The sequence below is a fragment of the Barbus barbus genome, assembly GCF_936440315.1.
Source record: "Barbus barbus genome assembly, chromosome: 9".
NCBI classification, from domain to species: domain Eukaryota; kingdom Metazoa; phylum Chordata; class Actinopteri; order Cypriniformes; family Cyprinidae; genus Barbus; species Barbus barbus.
This window is the reverse complement of record NC_136737.1, coordinates 15,223,923-15,240,218: the sequence shown is the minus strand read 5'-3', so window position 1 is coordinate 15,240,218 and position 16,296 is coordinate 15,223,923. Positions and strand designations below refer to the sequence as shown.

Below are 16,296 nucleotides of genomic sequence, written 5' to 3'. Positions count from 1 at the left end.
CTCTTATGCTCACCAAGGCTGCATTTATATGATGAAAGATACATTAAAACAGTAATACTGTGAAATATTATTACATTATTTAAAACGTTTTATTTAAAATATTTAAAATTTTAGAAACATTTATTATTATTAGTGTTGAAAACTGACAATTATTTTCAAACGCAACTGTTATGAAAACGCCAAAATGGAGAAAAAAAACAAACTGTATTTCCTTGCAAAATATAATTGATTTTCTTTTCTTAAAATAAAACAAAATATGACCCAGACATTTTTTGACAGGCTTTTATGAGATTTACCAAAAAGTGCTGCTGTGCACACAAGCAACTCTAATTAATTTTAAAGAAGTGTAGAACCCAAATGAATACTACAAATTTCAGACATATTAAACAATACCATGCCACTCTATTTAATCAATCCATTCAATTCTAATCAATTCCATTTGTTCTTGAAATGAATCCCACAGGAGGTATTAATATAGATAAAACAATTGTGGGTGGTCTGCTTGCTTGTGCACAAGATGTCACCTTGTTCTGAAGAACAAAGCAGAGGAAATCAGGCCTATGGGACACACATGGATGGACACACACTCCTCAGGGAGACAATTTCATTAGTGAAAATAAGGAGGAGTCCTGGAAGAATACTGAGCGTGACTCCAGTAGCACACGCTATAGAAATAATACAGAAATAAAATCAGTGCGCGTATCACTGTTATATGGCAAATGAATCATCTTATTGCTCGTTTTTATTGACGCTGAGCTTTAAAACCTGTTGTAAAAGCACCCCCTCAATATTGTCTCTGCTGAATCAGCGTTTTGATGTGCCAGATGTGTGTGATTCTGCTGTAAATGTGCCCATGCTGTCCAGTGCATTTCCTTCCGGCCCGTGTTACGTAAACAGATTAACCAGTTGACAGAATTAATTGTCATCAGTTTAATGAAATCTATCTCGCTGATGAACTGAAAAAAAAAAAAAAAAACATGTGCGGTTCTGCGAGACGGTGCCATGTTATGCAACGGTAAAAAGCTGCCTTAAACCTGACAAGCTGTCAATCGGATGAGGTCGAGCCACCCGTCTGTGTGTTCGAAAGTGACGGCTGTGGTGCTCAGGGTTTAACTCACCTGTTTGAGGAACACTGGCCAAAAGCTGTGCCATCTTATAGTGCTCTTCACACTTCTTTGGCTTGGATATAACCCTGTGAGAGTGAAAACTGGACTCGATTGAACTGAACCACATTATGACAAAGCATTAGATAATTGAGAAAACATGAAGTGACAATTTTATGCATTTTCAAAAATGATGATTTGATTTGAAAAAATTGGTTGATTCAGGGTTTTTGTTTGTAGGGATGCACAATATATAGGCAGCATATCAGATGATATTGGTGGTACTGTATTTGAATATTTATTTGTTCCCGATTTTGAATATTCATTGGCCAAAACTGGACATTTAATTATTTCCAGAGATTTTTAATTCACTTGTAGCATAAAAATACTGATTTAAGCTTTTAATGTACTATTTTCATCCCTTTTTCATTTATAATATCAACCATTTATCAATTATTGGGCTTAGTTTAAGTGTTTATTTATTTAACAGATTTATAATTTTAGCAATCTATCGGTTATCAGTCTTACCTGTTTTTTATTTCGAAATTCAAACTATTTATACATATTATTTATACATTTTAGTGTGTATCAGTTTTCTTTAGGTAGTACAGATATGTAATATCGGCCATTGGTTATTGGCCATAAACAGAAAGATACTATATTTATTGTTAATGGCTGAATATTAATGTCAGTACTCTAGTAGTTAGCGGCTTAGTGGTTAAATACTAACTATTTTCATTTATTTATTAGTATCACCTGATACTGGATATTTATTAGCTGATATTGGATATTTCATGGTTTCATCCTTTTACAAATTCACTTTTAGTTTCCAAAAGTATTTATCAGTTATCTGCCTTAAAATGGAAATTACCATTTATCTGCCAATATTTGATATTCAATTCTAAACACAAAATATTTATACACACTGTTTAAGTGTGTATGAATTTTCTTTAAGTGTTATAGATTTGTAACATCGGCCATTTATCGGTTATTGGCCATAAACAGGAAGATACTGTAAATATTAGTATATGGCCAAATTTTAAATTTCAGTACTCAGTTAGATAGCATTTAAGTGGTTAAATACAATTAAAACTTTCACGTGATACTGAATATTTTTCAGTCAATATTGGATATTTAATGGTTTCTGCCTATAACAAATTCACCTTTAGTATCCAAGCATTTATCGGTTATCTGCCGTAATGTGGAAATGATTATTTATCTGCCAATATTTGATATTTAATTCTAAACACAAAGTATTTACACACACTGTTTAAGTGTGTATGAATTTTCTTTAAGTGTTATAGATTTGTAACATCGGCCATGTATCGGTTATTATCCATAAACAGAAAGATACCGTAATTATGGGTGTATAATGCCAAATTCAATATTAGTACTCAAATAGTTGGCATTTAAGTGGTTAATTGCGGTTTTTAAAATATATCAGTATCACCTGATACTGGATATTTAATGGATTCTGCCTATGCCATGTGTACTTGTAGCATACAAGCTATTTATTTTAATTTTCGGTGTTTATTAAAAAGAAAACACCATACATTTATAATATCAGACATTTATCAGTTATTGACCACTTCTTTCCATTTATAAATGTTAATTTTCTTTTTTTTTTTAAAGAAAGTAGCATAATATTAGTCATTTATCGGTTATCGGCCTTAACATGAAAATAATTGTTTATCTCTCAATATTTTATATTTACAAACAATTAAATATGTTTTTAGAGTGTATAATTTTTCCTTAAGTACATCCCTAGTAGTTGGCAGTTTAGTATCTAACTACTAATTATAGTAGTTAAAAACCATTTAGTCGTTAAAAACTGGCAATGTGCAATGGGACTTACGGTGGCCTGCTGCAATATTTCTTTAGAAGAAACCTGGACAGCTCCTCTAGAATGGGCTGACTGTGCAGAGCCACAAACTGCTCACGACACACCTGAGGAGCGACAAAGAGCACTCAGTCAATCATTATGCACACCAATGCGCCGACTTCAATGCTATCTCCCTCTCACGTCCCCTTTCCCTCAGACGTTTCACCTCTCTTCTATTTGAACTTTCCCATTTAAAGAGGAATCTGTGGTCACAAAGCATGTCAGGGAAAGACTCACAGACAATAGACCACTCACAGTAGGAGAGAAGGATGGGAAAAGATAAAAGTCCAAAAAGAGTCTCAATTCAGACAGCTGAATATGGTTTAAGAGAACAGATGGAGTTATTAAGCTTCAGAAGTTCATCGCAAGTGTCACATGGAGGTTAAGCTTATCTAATGAAGGTGACTGTTAAGTAAGTAAAGCCAGTGAAACAACATGTTGGTGAGTAAATGATGACATAACTTTCATTTTTGGGGGACTTATTATTTTTTTTCATCAAAGCAAGAGAAAAATTATTTCTTAAACAGATCTTTGAAAGGAATTATCTGAGGTAAATGAAATTAAACGTTAATAATTAGTAAATAAGCTTTTTTTGTATTTGAAGATAAGTCTATGGCAGCTTTCCAAAAAATGCTTCAGTTGAGAGGATGAGCTGTATGGCCATTCAATACCAGAATAACCCATGCTGACAGGGTTGGTTATTGAACATATGGTGAACTCAGCATGCAAACATCTGGCCGTTAAGCTGACATGGTTGGGCCGCTTAGTATTCCTGTTGAAAGAATATGCATTGAAAATATTCGGCAGTGAATGCTCTGTTCCTTACACACCCTGTTCATGATGTCCACTGTCACAGCATGGGTCCAATAACAGTCATGGACGGACACAAACGTCAGACCAGCCCTGAATGTATGAAGAAAACAGGAAAATGTACATACCACATTTAAAAAAAAAAAACATCCAAAAAGCCAATGGATATAATTGTTCATATATATATATATATATATATATACATATACATATATATATATACATATATATATATATATATATATATATATACACATATACATACATACATATATACACATATACATACATACACATATATATATATATATATATATATATATATAAAACAGATTACATTAAAACATTTTAATGTAATTATATTGTTAAAGCAAGATTATTATTAATAACTATATTTAATATTAACAATAAAAATAAATATACAAATAATTTACTATTATAAAAGATGAATACTACTACTACTATTATTATTAACCACTATTGTTAATATAATTTGCATTATATATTATTAATGACTATTAATTTATATTTTATTAATGTATATAAATATACATTCATAATAAAATGTATTATTATATATGTGCATTACAAATATTTGTATTATTTTATGATTAGTTACAACAATAAAAATAATAATAATGTTATTAATTAATAAATGTTAATATTTATTATTATTATTACCATCAATAATAACAACATTAATTATTATTATTAATTATGCATATATTTCTGGTCTAATAAACATTTTGTGTGTCAACAAGTAATAGCAAAAACATTAAAATCAGTTCGGCATATTAAACAAAAACACGTAAAAACAAAGCAAAATATAATTTGTATCATATCTGTCAAAAACTTAATACTGGTCACTCTCTATTCTTAATCCTGGATAAACAAACTCTTGTTTTTCTGTTTTACATTTTTCAAATCTTGATATTCAGGTTAATGTGCTTATTTGCATGTTTATGAGATATAAAATGGACTGAAGAAGCAAAAACAAACAATATAGTCTCTTCTTTTCTCCGGTTATGGTGGCCAACACTACAATTTTCATTTTCAAACAAAATACAGTGCATGAAGAACTGTGACTGTACAAAACTTATGAATATTTAATGAGGTAAACTGTTTAGAATATGATTGGTGGTTTGTTGTTAAGTCTAAACACATTAGCCCAGTGTTAAAAGCCTGTTTCAGTGTGGGATGTAAAAAAAAAACAGCTCATCACAGTCAGCTCATCACCTGTAACAATGCAGTGATGTCAGCATCATGTGAGTTGAGTCCAGAGAGTGGATGAAATTAGGAGGGAACGCGTTTTTCTGCTTCATGCTGTCTGGTTTCCTAAAAAAGGCACGAGAAGAACAAGCTCAGTCTTGGTACGAAGCACACTTGGGTAATTAAGGCCGGCATCACCATCTTCTTGCTGGGCACTACATACACCTGTAGCGCCAGGAGCCATACATCACTGAACAGGTAGGTCAGTCTTAATTACCATCCAAGACAGAGACACACAATCAACAGAGCACCTGCTGAACCAGTAAAGAGTAAAGAATAATGGGTGTGCTTATTATGGCTGAAGATATTTCATTATACTGCTCCATATCAGGCAAAATAGTTCAGAATAAAAACAGTGATACTTCAGGTCAGATACTCTCCAATTTCATCATGGGTTTTATGAAGTAATTCCCCTTCCTTAGCCTGTGGGGTTAAAGGGATAGCTCACCTCAAAATGAGAATTGTGTCATTATTACTCACCCTCATGTCATTCCAAACCCGTAAGACCTTGGTTCATCTGCAGAGCACAAATTAAGATAGTTTTGATGAAATCCGAGAGCTCTCTGACCCTGCATAGACAGCAAGGTTACTACCACGTTTAAGGCCAAGAAAGGTAGTATAGACATCGTTAAAATAGTCCATGTGACATCAGTGGTTCAACCATAATGTTGAGCTGCGAATACTTTTTGTGCTCAATGAAAACAAAAATTAACAACCATTCAATAATTTCCTCTCTTCTGTGCCAGTCTTCGACGTGCGTTCACGAGAGCATCGTTATACGCTCGTGAGCACACAGAGAAGACTGCCACAGAATAGAATAAATCTTATAATAAAGTCTTTATTTCTGTTTTCTTTGCGCACAAAAAGTATTTTCGTAGTCACAAAGTGAATTCACATGGACTATTTTAACGATGTCCTTACTACCTTTATTAGCCTTGAACATGGTAGTTGCATTGCTGTCTATGGGAGAGTCAGAAAGCTCTCAGATTTCATCAAAAATATCTTGATTTGTGTTCCGAAGATGAACAAAGGTCTTACGGGTTTGGAATGACATGAGGGTGAGTAATAATGACACAATTCTCATTTTTTGATAAACTATCCCTTTAAAACTACACCACATAACATCATACATTCTTTTTTAGAAAAACTAACTAAACAGTTGAATGGTAATGTATATAATATACATACTAAGTACTGAAGCTATCAATAACTATCTATCTACAATCTTTAGGCTTCACAGAGTGACACTGTGCCGGAGATAATTTCTGGGAATTCAGCGAGGGCTTTAGGTCACTGGTCACAAGAGAGCTGCTGCCGCCCTCGTGATTTCATCATTTATTCAAGTCTCCTCATTAATGAGGGTCTATTCAGCCTCTAATTAGAGCACATGAAGGATCTTTGAATCAGTTCGTGGTCTGTGTGAAACTCCGATCAGGTGTTCTCTTTTAGCTGGTCTCGAACAAGCTTCTTCAGCTGCATCCCACCTGGAAACTGTCCTCTGGGAAATTAAAGCGCTTCTATTGGATAAGGTTGAGATTTCTTTCAGCACCTAGAAGAGTAACTGACATCTGGTACAGTGGCATCAGAAGTACATATCTGAAGAACGGCCCTTCAGCTTGGTCTGCATGGACACCCAAGGCCATTTCTCAAAGCCTGAGAGCGACATATAATCACAGTGGCGACTGTCAGTCTAGCCGCGAGCGCTCTCGGCTATCTTAGAGAAACAGGAGATCCCTTTTCGGCACCCTGGCTTCTGCTAATGCGATTCCTGTGATAGTCCGTATTTGTATGGTTGTCTATGACAGGCAGAGATAGAGAAATACAAGTGAGGCCCGTCATACGTGGTTTTTAATCATGTCGTTGCGGCTTTTGGAGGAAGGTCAGCAAGATAACTCCCATGGAGTCTCCTCCAAGTGGTATTAGCCAAGCTTGGGTAAAGCTCTGCAAGGATTGAAACTGAAACGAGGTGATGGTATTAAAACAGCAGATGCTTGTGTACGAACTGAACATTTGGGGTTTCGGTGGGATGCACAGAAGTGTTTGTTTAATAAAAGATGATTGACTTGGGGAACATATGGTAAAGTGGTGGATGACGGTGCATTTGTTTATGCATGAAAATCTTAGAGACAGAGTCGATTAAGCAAAGATACTGCCGCCACGTAAACAAACAGTTACCATTGAGGCTTTAACGGAGATTTCTTGCAAAAATTACAATTCGGTCATCATATATTCCCCCTTATGTTGTTTAAAACCATTATGACCTTTGTTCTTCTGTTTAACACAAATGAAGAAATTAAGATTTAGGCCTCATGTAGTATTCCAGTCGTTTTGACCAGAGAGGTTTTTTTTTTTATTTTTCTTGAAAAGGCTAGTTAATGTTATCACACTGGACTAAATCTTGGTGACTTTGCTCACAAAGGGTATGAAAACGTCCCTCCAAAAAATTTATAATTTTTGTACTTTTTTGGGAAAATTTTTCTCCCACCTTGTTACATTTGCGCTGTTCCCTGTCCAAAAATGACTAGCCTACAAAAAATTGCTTTGTTATGCAATATTAATCACCAAATCTGGGATTCAATCTTTTTGTCAACTTGTTTTCTTTCAATTGTACTTCTTTTTGGAACCAACTGGTCGTAGGCCTCAAATAAAAAAATAAAATTAAATAAAATTAAAAAAAACACAAAAAGATTGAACACCACAAATGTAACAAGGCATGTAGAATAATACAAGACTGGTCATTTTGGACCCGGAACACTGAATTAAGCAAAGTATTTTTAGCACAGCATAAGAGTTCAAAATATACTTGTTCCTCTTGTGGTGATATGGATAACTTTTATGGGGCTTTTGTGTCCTTTTAGAAGCTTGAAAAAAAGTGCTCTTTCATTGTAATTGTATGGAAAAGATCATCTAGCACATTCATCAAAATATATATTTTTGGTGCTCCACAGAAAAAAGAAAGTCTTTCAGGTTTGAACTGTAATGAGGGTGAACAGACAATCTACCATCTCTTTAAAACATTTAGAAACAACACAGTTCTAACTCAAACAAGCCAAAACATACTTGGTCTCCGATGCAAGTACCCATCAACAGATGATAAAACCAGCAATGAAGTTAATTCATTGTTCATTCCGGGTAGCCCTCCATTCAGTAAATGACATACAGGATGTGCAGCAGTGACATTTCAACACGAAATGCCACTGTTCTCATCGGAGGGCCTTTCTGCTTCTTTCATATCCTCCAGGGATTTCTGTATATGATAATGAATTCTGGCCATCCATCCTTTAGGTGTTCCTGTTACTTGCAAATTTGCTGTTTAAGCGCTCCAACTGAATTGTTTAATGTGTTCTGTGGAGTACGGTGCAATGATACTGTACATAATGAACCAAACAAGAACAAAAATAGTATAGCAAAGACTTTCAAAGATACTTGTTTTCTGCAGTATTATTATGTTGGCTCATAGCACCTATCACAATGAAATTTATAAAGCAAACAAAAATTCAAAGCACAATGTTGTTAAGTCACAACACCACAGTTCAGCTGTCAAACAACTACATGAAGTCCCAACACAGCTACATTAAGCCACAACGCAAAATAAATGCTGTTGACCCTCAAGGAAACAGTGTTATTGTTAAGTGCTAAAACAAAAATTAAAACAAAATAAAAATATTTTCATTATCTGAAATGAAATATTTTTGGTTTTAGTTTATAATACATGGTATGTTATAAAATTGACTGCAGTAAACATGAAACGCAAACTAAACAAAAAACATTTATAATAATAATACAGTGAAAACAAACAAAAACTAAACTAAAAAATAAAATAAAAATAATAAAAGTTATATTTTAAATAAAAATTCAAACTCCTGGTGCTGACATGGAAATTAAGATTTTTAATGGCATAATTACACAAACAATTTGTCATTTAAGGTAAATACATTTTATTTTAACATTACTTTTTCATTAGATTTTTCTGAATCGTAATGCATTTTAAATCAAAAATACAATCATTTTCATCAGGATGTGGTGGCTGAATTATTGTTCAAAAATTCTTGAAAAGATTAATTCATCATTCAAAATGCCCAATGAATCATGTAAATAATACAATGAACAAGAAGCCATGGAAATGTGGGGAGAGGTCAGAGGTCAACGTCAATACATGGGTCAAAGTAAGAGAGAGGTACTTACTCATTGGCATCATGACTTATATGGATGCTCAGGTTCTGCATGCTGCTCTTGAGCTGCGAAAAACAAGAAAGCATGAGAGAGTCTTAATGGATGACTAGAAAGAAAATATGAAATGAAAAGCAAACAGCTTGGGTGGCAATGTCACTGCTTTGAATCTCAAGGATTGCATTGTTTACAGAGGACACATCATGTAAAAATTGGCTTTAAATGCGTTGCTATGTTAAATGTTCCAAGTTTAAATATGATATTAGTTGACCTTTATCCAACTTACCACATTGACCTCTAATATAAACCAAAGCATACGAATATTGCAATCAATCTCCTCATCTTTCTGCTCCAGACAGACCTTCAAATTTCCTATTGATTCGCTTCAAAAACTGATAGAAATTTGAGCAAGTCTCTTAATCTAAGACTGACCAAATGTTCTCAGAAACCCCCACAAACCACTAATATTGATACGATGCCATTAAAGAACAGGAGCTTAACCTTAGTAAAGGTTGGCGTCCATCACGTAGACGCTGAGGTTAGGCTACAACCCATGAGTGAGTGACTGCTCTCGGTATAGGAACTGTCAGCGTCAGGGGTGCTTCCATCACATTACTTCTTTGATTAGTCTCTACGGTGCCCCAGGAGCCCATCCCGATGCAGCTCAATTCAACAGAGAAGTGCAGGATGACAGGGAATGAAGTTTCAGAAAGTGACGGATGGACATAAACAACAGGGAAATGTATAGAACTTGCTGACGGGGACAGTAAGGTAAAAGGTTTTGCTGGTAATTGGTGTGCAGGTTCACTGGGACATGAAGGGGGCAAAAGTGGGGAAAAAATGAAGTGAAATGTGTCCATTTTGGATTTCTGATTTGGTGGAATGGGTTACGTCACATGTGTCAAAGTCCGTTACTTAAGGGCCACTGTCCTGCAGAGTGTAGCTCCAACCAGCTCCAAAACACCTGCATGGAAGTTTCTAGTAATACTGAAGACGTTGATTAACTGGTTCAGGTGTGTTTAATAATGCATGGAGCTAAACGCTGCAGAACAGAGGCCTTCCAGGAAGTTTGACTCTCCTGGTGTATGGAAAAAGGAGACAAGTGGCCTTTCAGTTGCGATGATTTATGAGTCCATTAAGGCTCATTAACATTAACATAATTGAGGAGACATTGAGGGGCGTGATGGGGGTCAGCCAGGCCTTCTGACATGTGAAGGGTCAATGTACAGCCTCGAAAGCTCTTGGGAAAAACAGGACTTGCAATATACTCCTAATCCACTGGTTCTGGTGGTGCAACTAAAACTCTTGATTAGGGAAGACAAGACCAAAGCAAGCCATGTTGTCAAGCTGGCACGATGCCCAGACAGTGGAAAAGGGATTCCTATCTAAAGTGCGATGGCTCCTGGCTTGGACAGCTGCCTGTGCTTTTCCTGCTCTTGAAAAGAAAGCATGTTGCAGAAGAGCAGCTGTATCTCCTTCACTTGTCCTCTAGTGTCTTTTTTTGCAGAATTTAACCACAAAAGACCTTACATCAATCTAAAAGCCAAAATGAAGAGTTTTACGCCATTTTATTGGGACTGAAAGTAGAGAGTATGACAGATAATGATGAAGAAAGCACAGAGGAATGGGGTCGAGACAAGTTGCGGTTGGGATTTGACCAGTTTCCTGCATGAGCATCCTATATTGTATGCCAAAAGAGCAGTATCTAGCTTTCAATGATTCCAGCTATCCACAAAGCTGCCACCTCTTTTATTAAACGCATCCATCTGAGCCTCACAGTAAGACTCTCTAATCTTTCAGCATCCCCAAGAGTGAGGCTTTATACCACCGGTGACCTCTTGCTTGAGTTAAGTCCTCTGGGAATACTCTTGAAATACCCACTGTATTCATCAACGCGTCTACAAAAACAACTGTTTTGCTGAAGGATCAATTAAAATGGATGATTCATGCTCTGCCGCCATGCACAGCCCTAAACTTTCTGATATATATAAAAAATAAATAAATCTTGTGGTGCACATACTAAAGCACCTCGTTTTTGATCTGACTTTCAGACCAGGCGAAACTTCTGCTTTAGCCAATTAGCAGGATGTAGAAGTCAAAAAAGTAGCGTTTTGGGTCATACGAGTTGCAGTGGGGTTTGACATCCTTTTGGGATAAGACTGTAGACAAGGAACACCAAGAGAGCCCCAGGGGAAATCACATTTCCCCTTTTTCCAAGGACACCGCAAGTGTTTGGCCATTAAAGCAAAGGCGACAAATGATTCCCCACAGCTTTCATCTCTGCTGGTTGTTTTCCTTACAGAATTACCAGACTGTTTTTCCTCAACTTGACGTATAGCCTGTGAAAGAAACATTTCAGCCTCCAAAAGTGACCCCTAAACTGATTAACAGCAAACAATCACATTAGCAAGCTTTACTGATGCATATCCCAAGTCTGGTTCCCTCCCAAATGTAATTTCCTTTCCCCTATCAACAGACACAGTACTGCACAGTGACTGAATAAATACTGCCGATTTCACCCTGGCTTATTTGTTTACTTTGTTACGATGGCATTACACTCCCATTTCATTGGCATCTAATTAATTCGCCATTTCCCATGTAAAGAAAGATCAAGGGTGGGTTGCAAGAGAGCTCATTGATGCAGCATGAGAAAACGTTTCCTTGATTAGATTTGAAGTAGAGGGTTGAGATTAATACTGATTTGGATTTTGTTCTGAGTTGAGTCACACAGCAGAAGAAAAACACCCAGATAGGTTACGTGGGAGAAGTTTTATATACAGTGCCCTCCATAAGTATTGGAACAGTGAAGACAAAATTGCTCTGTTGGCTGTGGAGTCAAGACATTTGCAAATATGATTAAAAGATGAATATGAGACAAAACTACAGAATGTCACATTTTATTATTAGCCGTTTCAACACATATGTTTTACCAAATAAAAAGAACAGCACTTTTAGAGTTCATCCCACTCATTGATATGAGAATAAGCATTGGAACAATTGAACATAAGGCAGATATAAAAGATTAAAAGCTATTATTTAGTTGCAGATCCCTTGCGCACAATCACAGCAGTGAGTCTGTGACCCATAGACATCACCAGACTCTTGGTCTCATCCTTTGAAATACTTTCCCAGCCTTTAATGCAGCCAATCCCAATTGTTGTTTGTTTTGGGGAGTTTCTGCCTTTACTCTCCTCTTCAGCTGGTGAAATTCATGTTCAATCAGATTTAAATCTGGAGACTAAGACTTTCCATTTCTTTGTCCTTATAAATTCCTTGACTGAACTGGCAGGGTGTTTTGGGTCATTGTCCTGATGCAATATGAAGCACTTCCCAATGAATCTGGTGGCATTTTCTTGAATATTGGTAGGCAAGATGGTTTTGTACCCTTCCAAATTCATTCTGCTACTGTCATCATACATTAAGTCATCAGTAAAGTTGAGAGGGCCTGTTCCAGAGACAGCCATGCATGCCCATGCCATGACACTACCTCCACCATCCTTTACAGATGAGGCTGTATGCTTGGGATCATTTGTAGTTCCCTTTTTTTCTCCACATTTTTGCTTTCCCATCACTTAGATAAAGGTTCATCTTTGTCTCATCGGTCCATAAACACAGTTCCAAAACTCCTCTGGCTCACCTTTGTGCTTTTTTGCAAACTCTAATCTTGCCTTTCTATTTTTGGTGCTGGTCAGATGTTTGCATCTTACTGTGTAGCATCTGTAATTCTGTGTCAAAGTCTCCTGAGGACAGTAGATTGTCAGAGCATCACCCCAGCTTTCTGGAAGTTGTTGGTGATTTTACAGACACTTTTATGGTTCATTTTCACAGCTTTTATGATTTGTCTGTCATCAACTACTGTTGTTTTTTCAGCCGATCAGGTAGTTGATGGTTGCTGGTGGTTTCCAAACTCTTGATTTCTCCATGCCCTTTGTTTTTGCTATAGCTCTAATTGACTTCCTCTTTTCTTTTAGCATCTAAATTGCTTGCTTTTCTCTCAAAGTCAGCTCCTTCATCTTCATCCTGGTTTGTGTGCGTCATCATCGAATGCAAGATTCAGAATACAGAAGTAATGGATATAACTGATACGACACATTCCCTGCTTTTAATATCTGAAGAATTAATGCAACAGGACACAGCTGATCACTTAGAAAGACCTGTGAGGCAACTGTTCCAATACTTATGCTCACATCAGATAGAGGGATGAAACTCTAAAAGTGCTGAACTTCTTAGCTGCTAAAACATCTATGTGTTGAAACGGCTAATAATCAAGTGTAACATTCTGTAGTTTTGTCTCATATTCATCTTTTAATCATATTTGTAAATGTCTTGACTCCACAGCCAGCAGAGCAATTTTGTCTTTACTGTTCCAATACTTTTGGAAGGCACTGTAACTTGATGTCAAATAGTTCCAAACACCTGTTTTTTTTGGGAAAACCAAACACAATTCTTGGAAACAACTCTTTTTAAAGTCAACTTAAAACAGCTTTCACAGCCTATTTTAGGATAGGCAACAGGCAGTCGTGGCCTAATGGATAGAGAGTCGGACTTGTAACCTGAAGGTCGTGGGTTCGAGTCTCAGGTCCGGCAGGGATTGTAGGTGGGGGAGTGAATAACCAACACTCTCTCCACCCTCAATACCACGACTGAGGTGAGACCCTTGAGCAAGGCACTGAACCCCCAACTGCTCCCCGGGCGCTGCAGCATAAATGGCTGCCCACTGCTCCGGGTGTATGTTCACTACTGTGTGTACACTTGGATGGGTTAAATGCAGAGCACAAATTCCGAGTATGGGTCACCATACTTGGCCACACACCACTTCCCCCCCCCTTTTACTGGGCTGTGGCAGGATATTCAGTGGAAAGAAAACTAGCGTGGACTTTAATTTAAGCCTTCGGGAATCGACTAAATGGTTAAAAAAAGTGTGTGTAACATACTAATAATCTGCAGTAAAGAAATAACTACTCCCCTCCTAAAACACATGCCAATACCTGTTGGTTGTAACATAAATCGTTCACCCAAAAATGAGAATTTGTCATTTACACATTTGCTCACCCTCTTGTCATAATTTACAAGCATGTACAACTTACTTTATTCTCCAGAACAAAGATTTTTAAAGAATTTAATGAACATAATTACATTACAATGCATTTTTTATATCGGACCACAGTCCACTAGAAGAAACATTTCCGCCACCTACTGGACTGGAGTAGGATTTGACTGTTAAAAGCATAGGTCACCCAAAAATGAGTCATCATTTACCCAGTTTCTTTCTTATGTTGAAAATAAAAGATATTTTGAAGAATGCAGATAATCAAACAGTTGATGGTCCCCATTGACTTCCTTAGTATTTCTATCGCTATTATGGAAGTCAATGGGGATCAACAACAGTTTGGTTCTTTAAAATTCTTCAACATATCTTCTTTTGTGTTCAACATAAGAAAAAAAAAAAACTTTTATACAGGTTTGGAATGACATGAGGTTAAGTAAATGATGAGTAAATTTTCATTTTTGGGTGAACTATTCCTTTAAAACTACTTTCTAACAAAAACCAATATAACACATTTTGGCTGACACTTTTGGGTGTTTTATTAAGTGTTCAAGTTATGATTAATCAAGCTATACTCACATTGACTTCACACAAACTGTTATTCAATTATTTCATTTTGTGTTCCACAGAAGAACAAAAGCCATACATAACTCAAGGGTGAGTAAAAGATTTTCATTTTCAGGTAAGAGCTAGACCAGCGATGAGTATTAAGTAAAAAGATTGGTTTTAATTTGATGGTGACTTTGGGGTTCCTGCTCAGAAGGAATAAATTGCCATGATGTTTGATTTCATGTTAATGAAGAGGATCAAGCCTGCAATACGGTCTGCATAGAGCTTAATGCTCCTCACGTATCAGGTTCTTAGACCTTGTCAAACAGTTGAGCCTCATTCACAGCAAAAATCCTCATTAGCAAACTGCACTGTAAGTGGAAGACCCAGATACCTTGAAACCGCGAAGCTGACGGTCTGCCAAGCCTGGCAGACTACTACGGGTTCCCCTCAGACATAAATAACCCAATATGCTAATGAAACGAAAACTATAATAAAAGAAAGAACCATAAAAAGGGGCTGCAAAACTCATCCTTTACACAACACCATTAAGGGTCATTAAGATCCATCATGCAGGTTCATCTATGTAGGGGATGGTACGGCGAACAGGTGGAGGTAGAGCTGAGGCTTGGAGGTGATTAATGGGGGTCTTGATGGCGCTACATTAATCTGGGCAGTGTGACATTTACAGGGGAATTGCAAACCCCTGGTGTGACCACCTAACGTGTCTCCACAGCTAGGTGAAATAAATATAGACTCACTATAATGCTCTAAATGGTGTTGTACATGATCAACTTTTGACCTTGACCAATCAACCATCTTTTGAGAGTAAAAGGGTGCGCCATTCATGAAGAATGTGTGTAGTAATGGACCTAGTGGCCTACGTAATACATCACAACATGGACCACCTTCAAATGCTGGCATGATACATCTATGCCTTCATTTAAGTAAAATATGCAAGAGGGATATGCAGGTGTTTGAGGAAAGGTACAGAAAAAGGGTCATAAGAACTGTCAAACTTCATACATTTCAGCTATGCCGATGCTTTCATGTTAAATTTAGCAAGTGGACCATTATAATTTGAATATTATCGCAATTAAGCTGAAACTTAAGCACTGAATACATTAATTATATTGTTATCAAACAGCATTCACATGAGTAGGATTTGAACTGCTGAATGCCGTAAATGGCCTTCACACCTCCTGCTCAATAAAAGAAAAGGGCTTAAACGGTGAAGAATTTATGAGGCCGCTAATGACGACCTTCATCAGAAATTCCATAAAAGTTCAATAAAATGTGATGAACGACATTCGTGGAAGTGGGTCATGATATTTAGGATCAGACCATTCAGTCTGCAGTTGAGATTCATTCATGAACATTTTAATTGAAAATTCTAATGGAAACTGTTTTAACATTATTACTTAAAATATTATTAAAATTATTATTGTTCGAGCTTACACTGACAT

The 16,296-nt window shown here is 36.4% G+C and overlaps 1 protein-coding gene across 1 annotated transcript in view; it reads right to left on the bottom strand.

Moving 5' to 3' along the window:
• LOC306875575 (DNA-directed RNA polymerase, mitochondrial-like) overlaps nt 1-16,296 on the bottom strand; it is a 56,095-nt gene that overhangs the window by 3,030 nt on the left and 36,769 nt on the right. The window contains exons 15-19 of the mRNA XM_079426248.1: nt 9,250-9,302; nt 5,032-5,130; nt 3,816-3,888; nt 2,959-3,050; nt 1,119-1,192 (exon numbers count right to left, since the gene is read on the bottom strand). Coding sequence (XP_079282374.1) covers nt 1,119-1,192; nt 2,959-3,050; nt 3,816-3,888; nt 5,032-5,130; nt 9,250-9,302 — 391 coding nt within the window. The remainder of the gene's footprint in view (nt 1-1,118; nt 1,193-2,958; nt 3,051-3,815; nt 3,889-5,031; nt 5,131-9,249; nt 9,303-16,296) is intronic.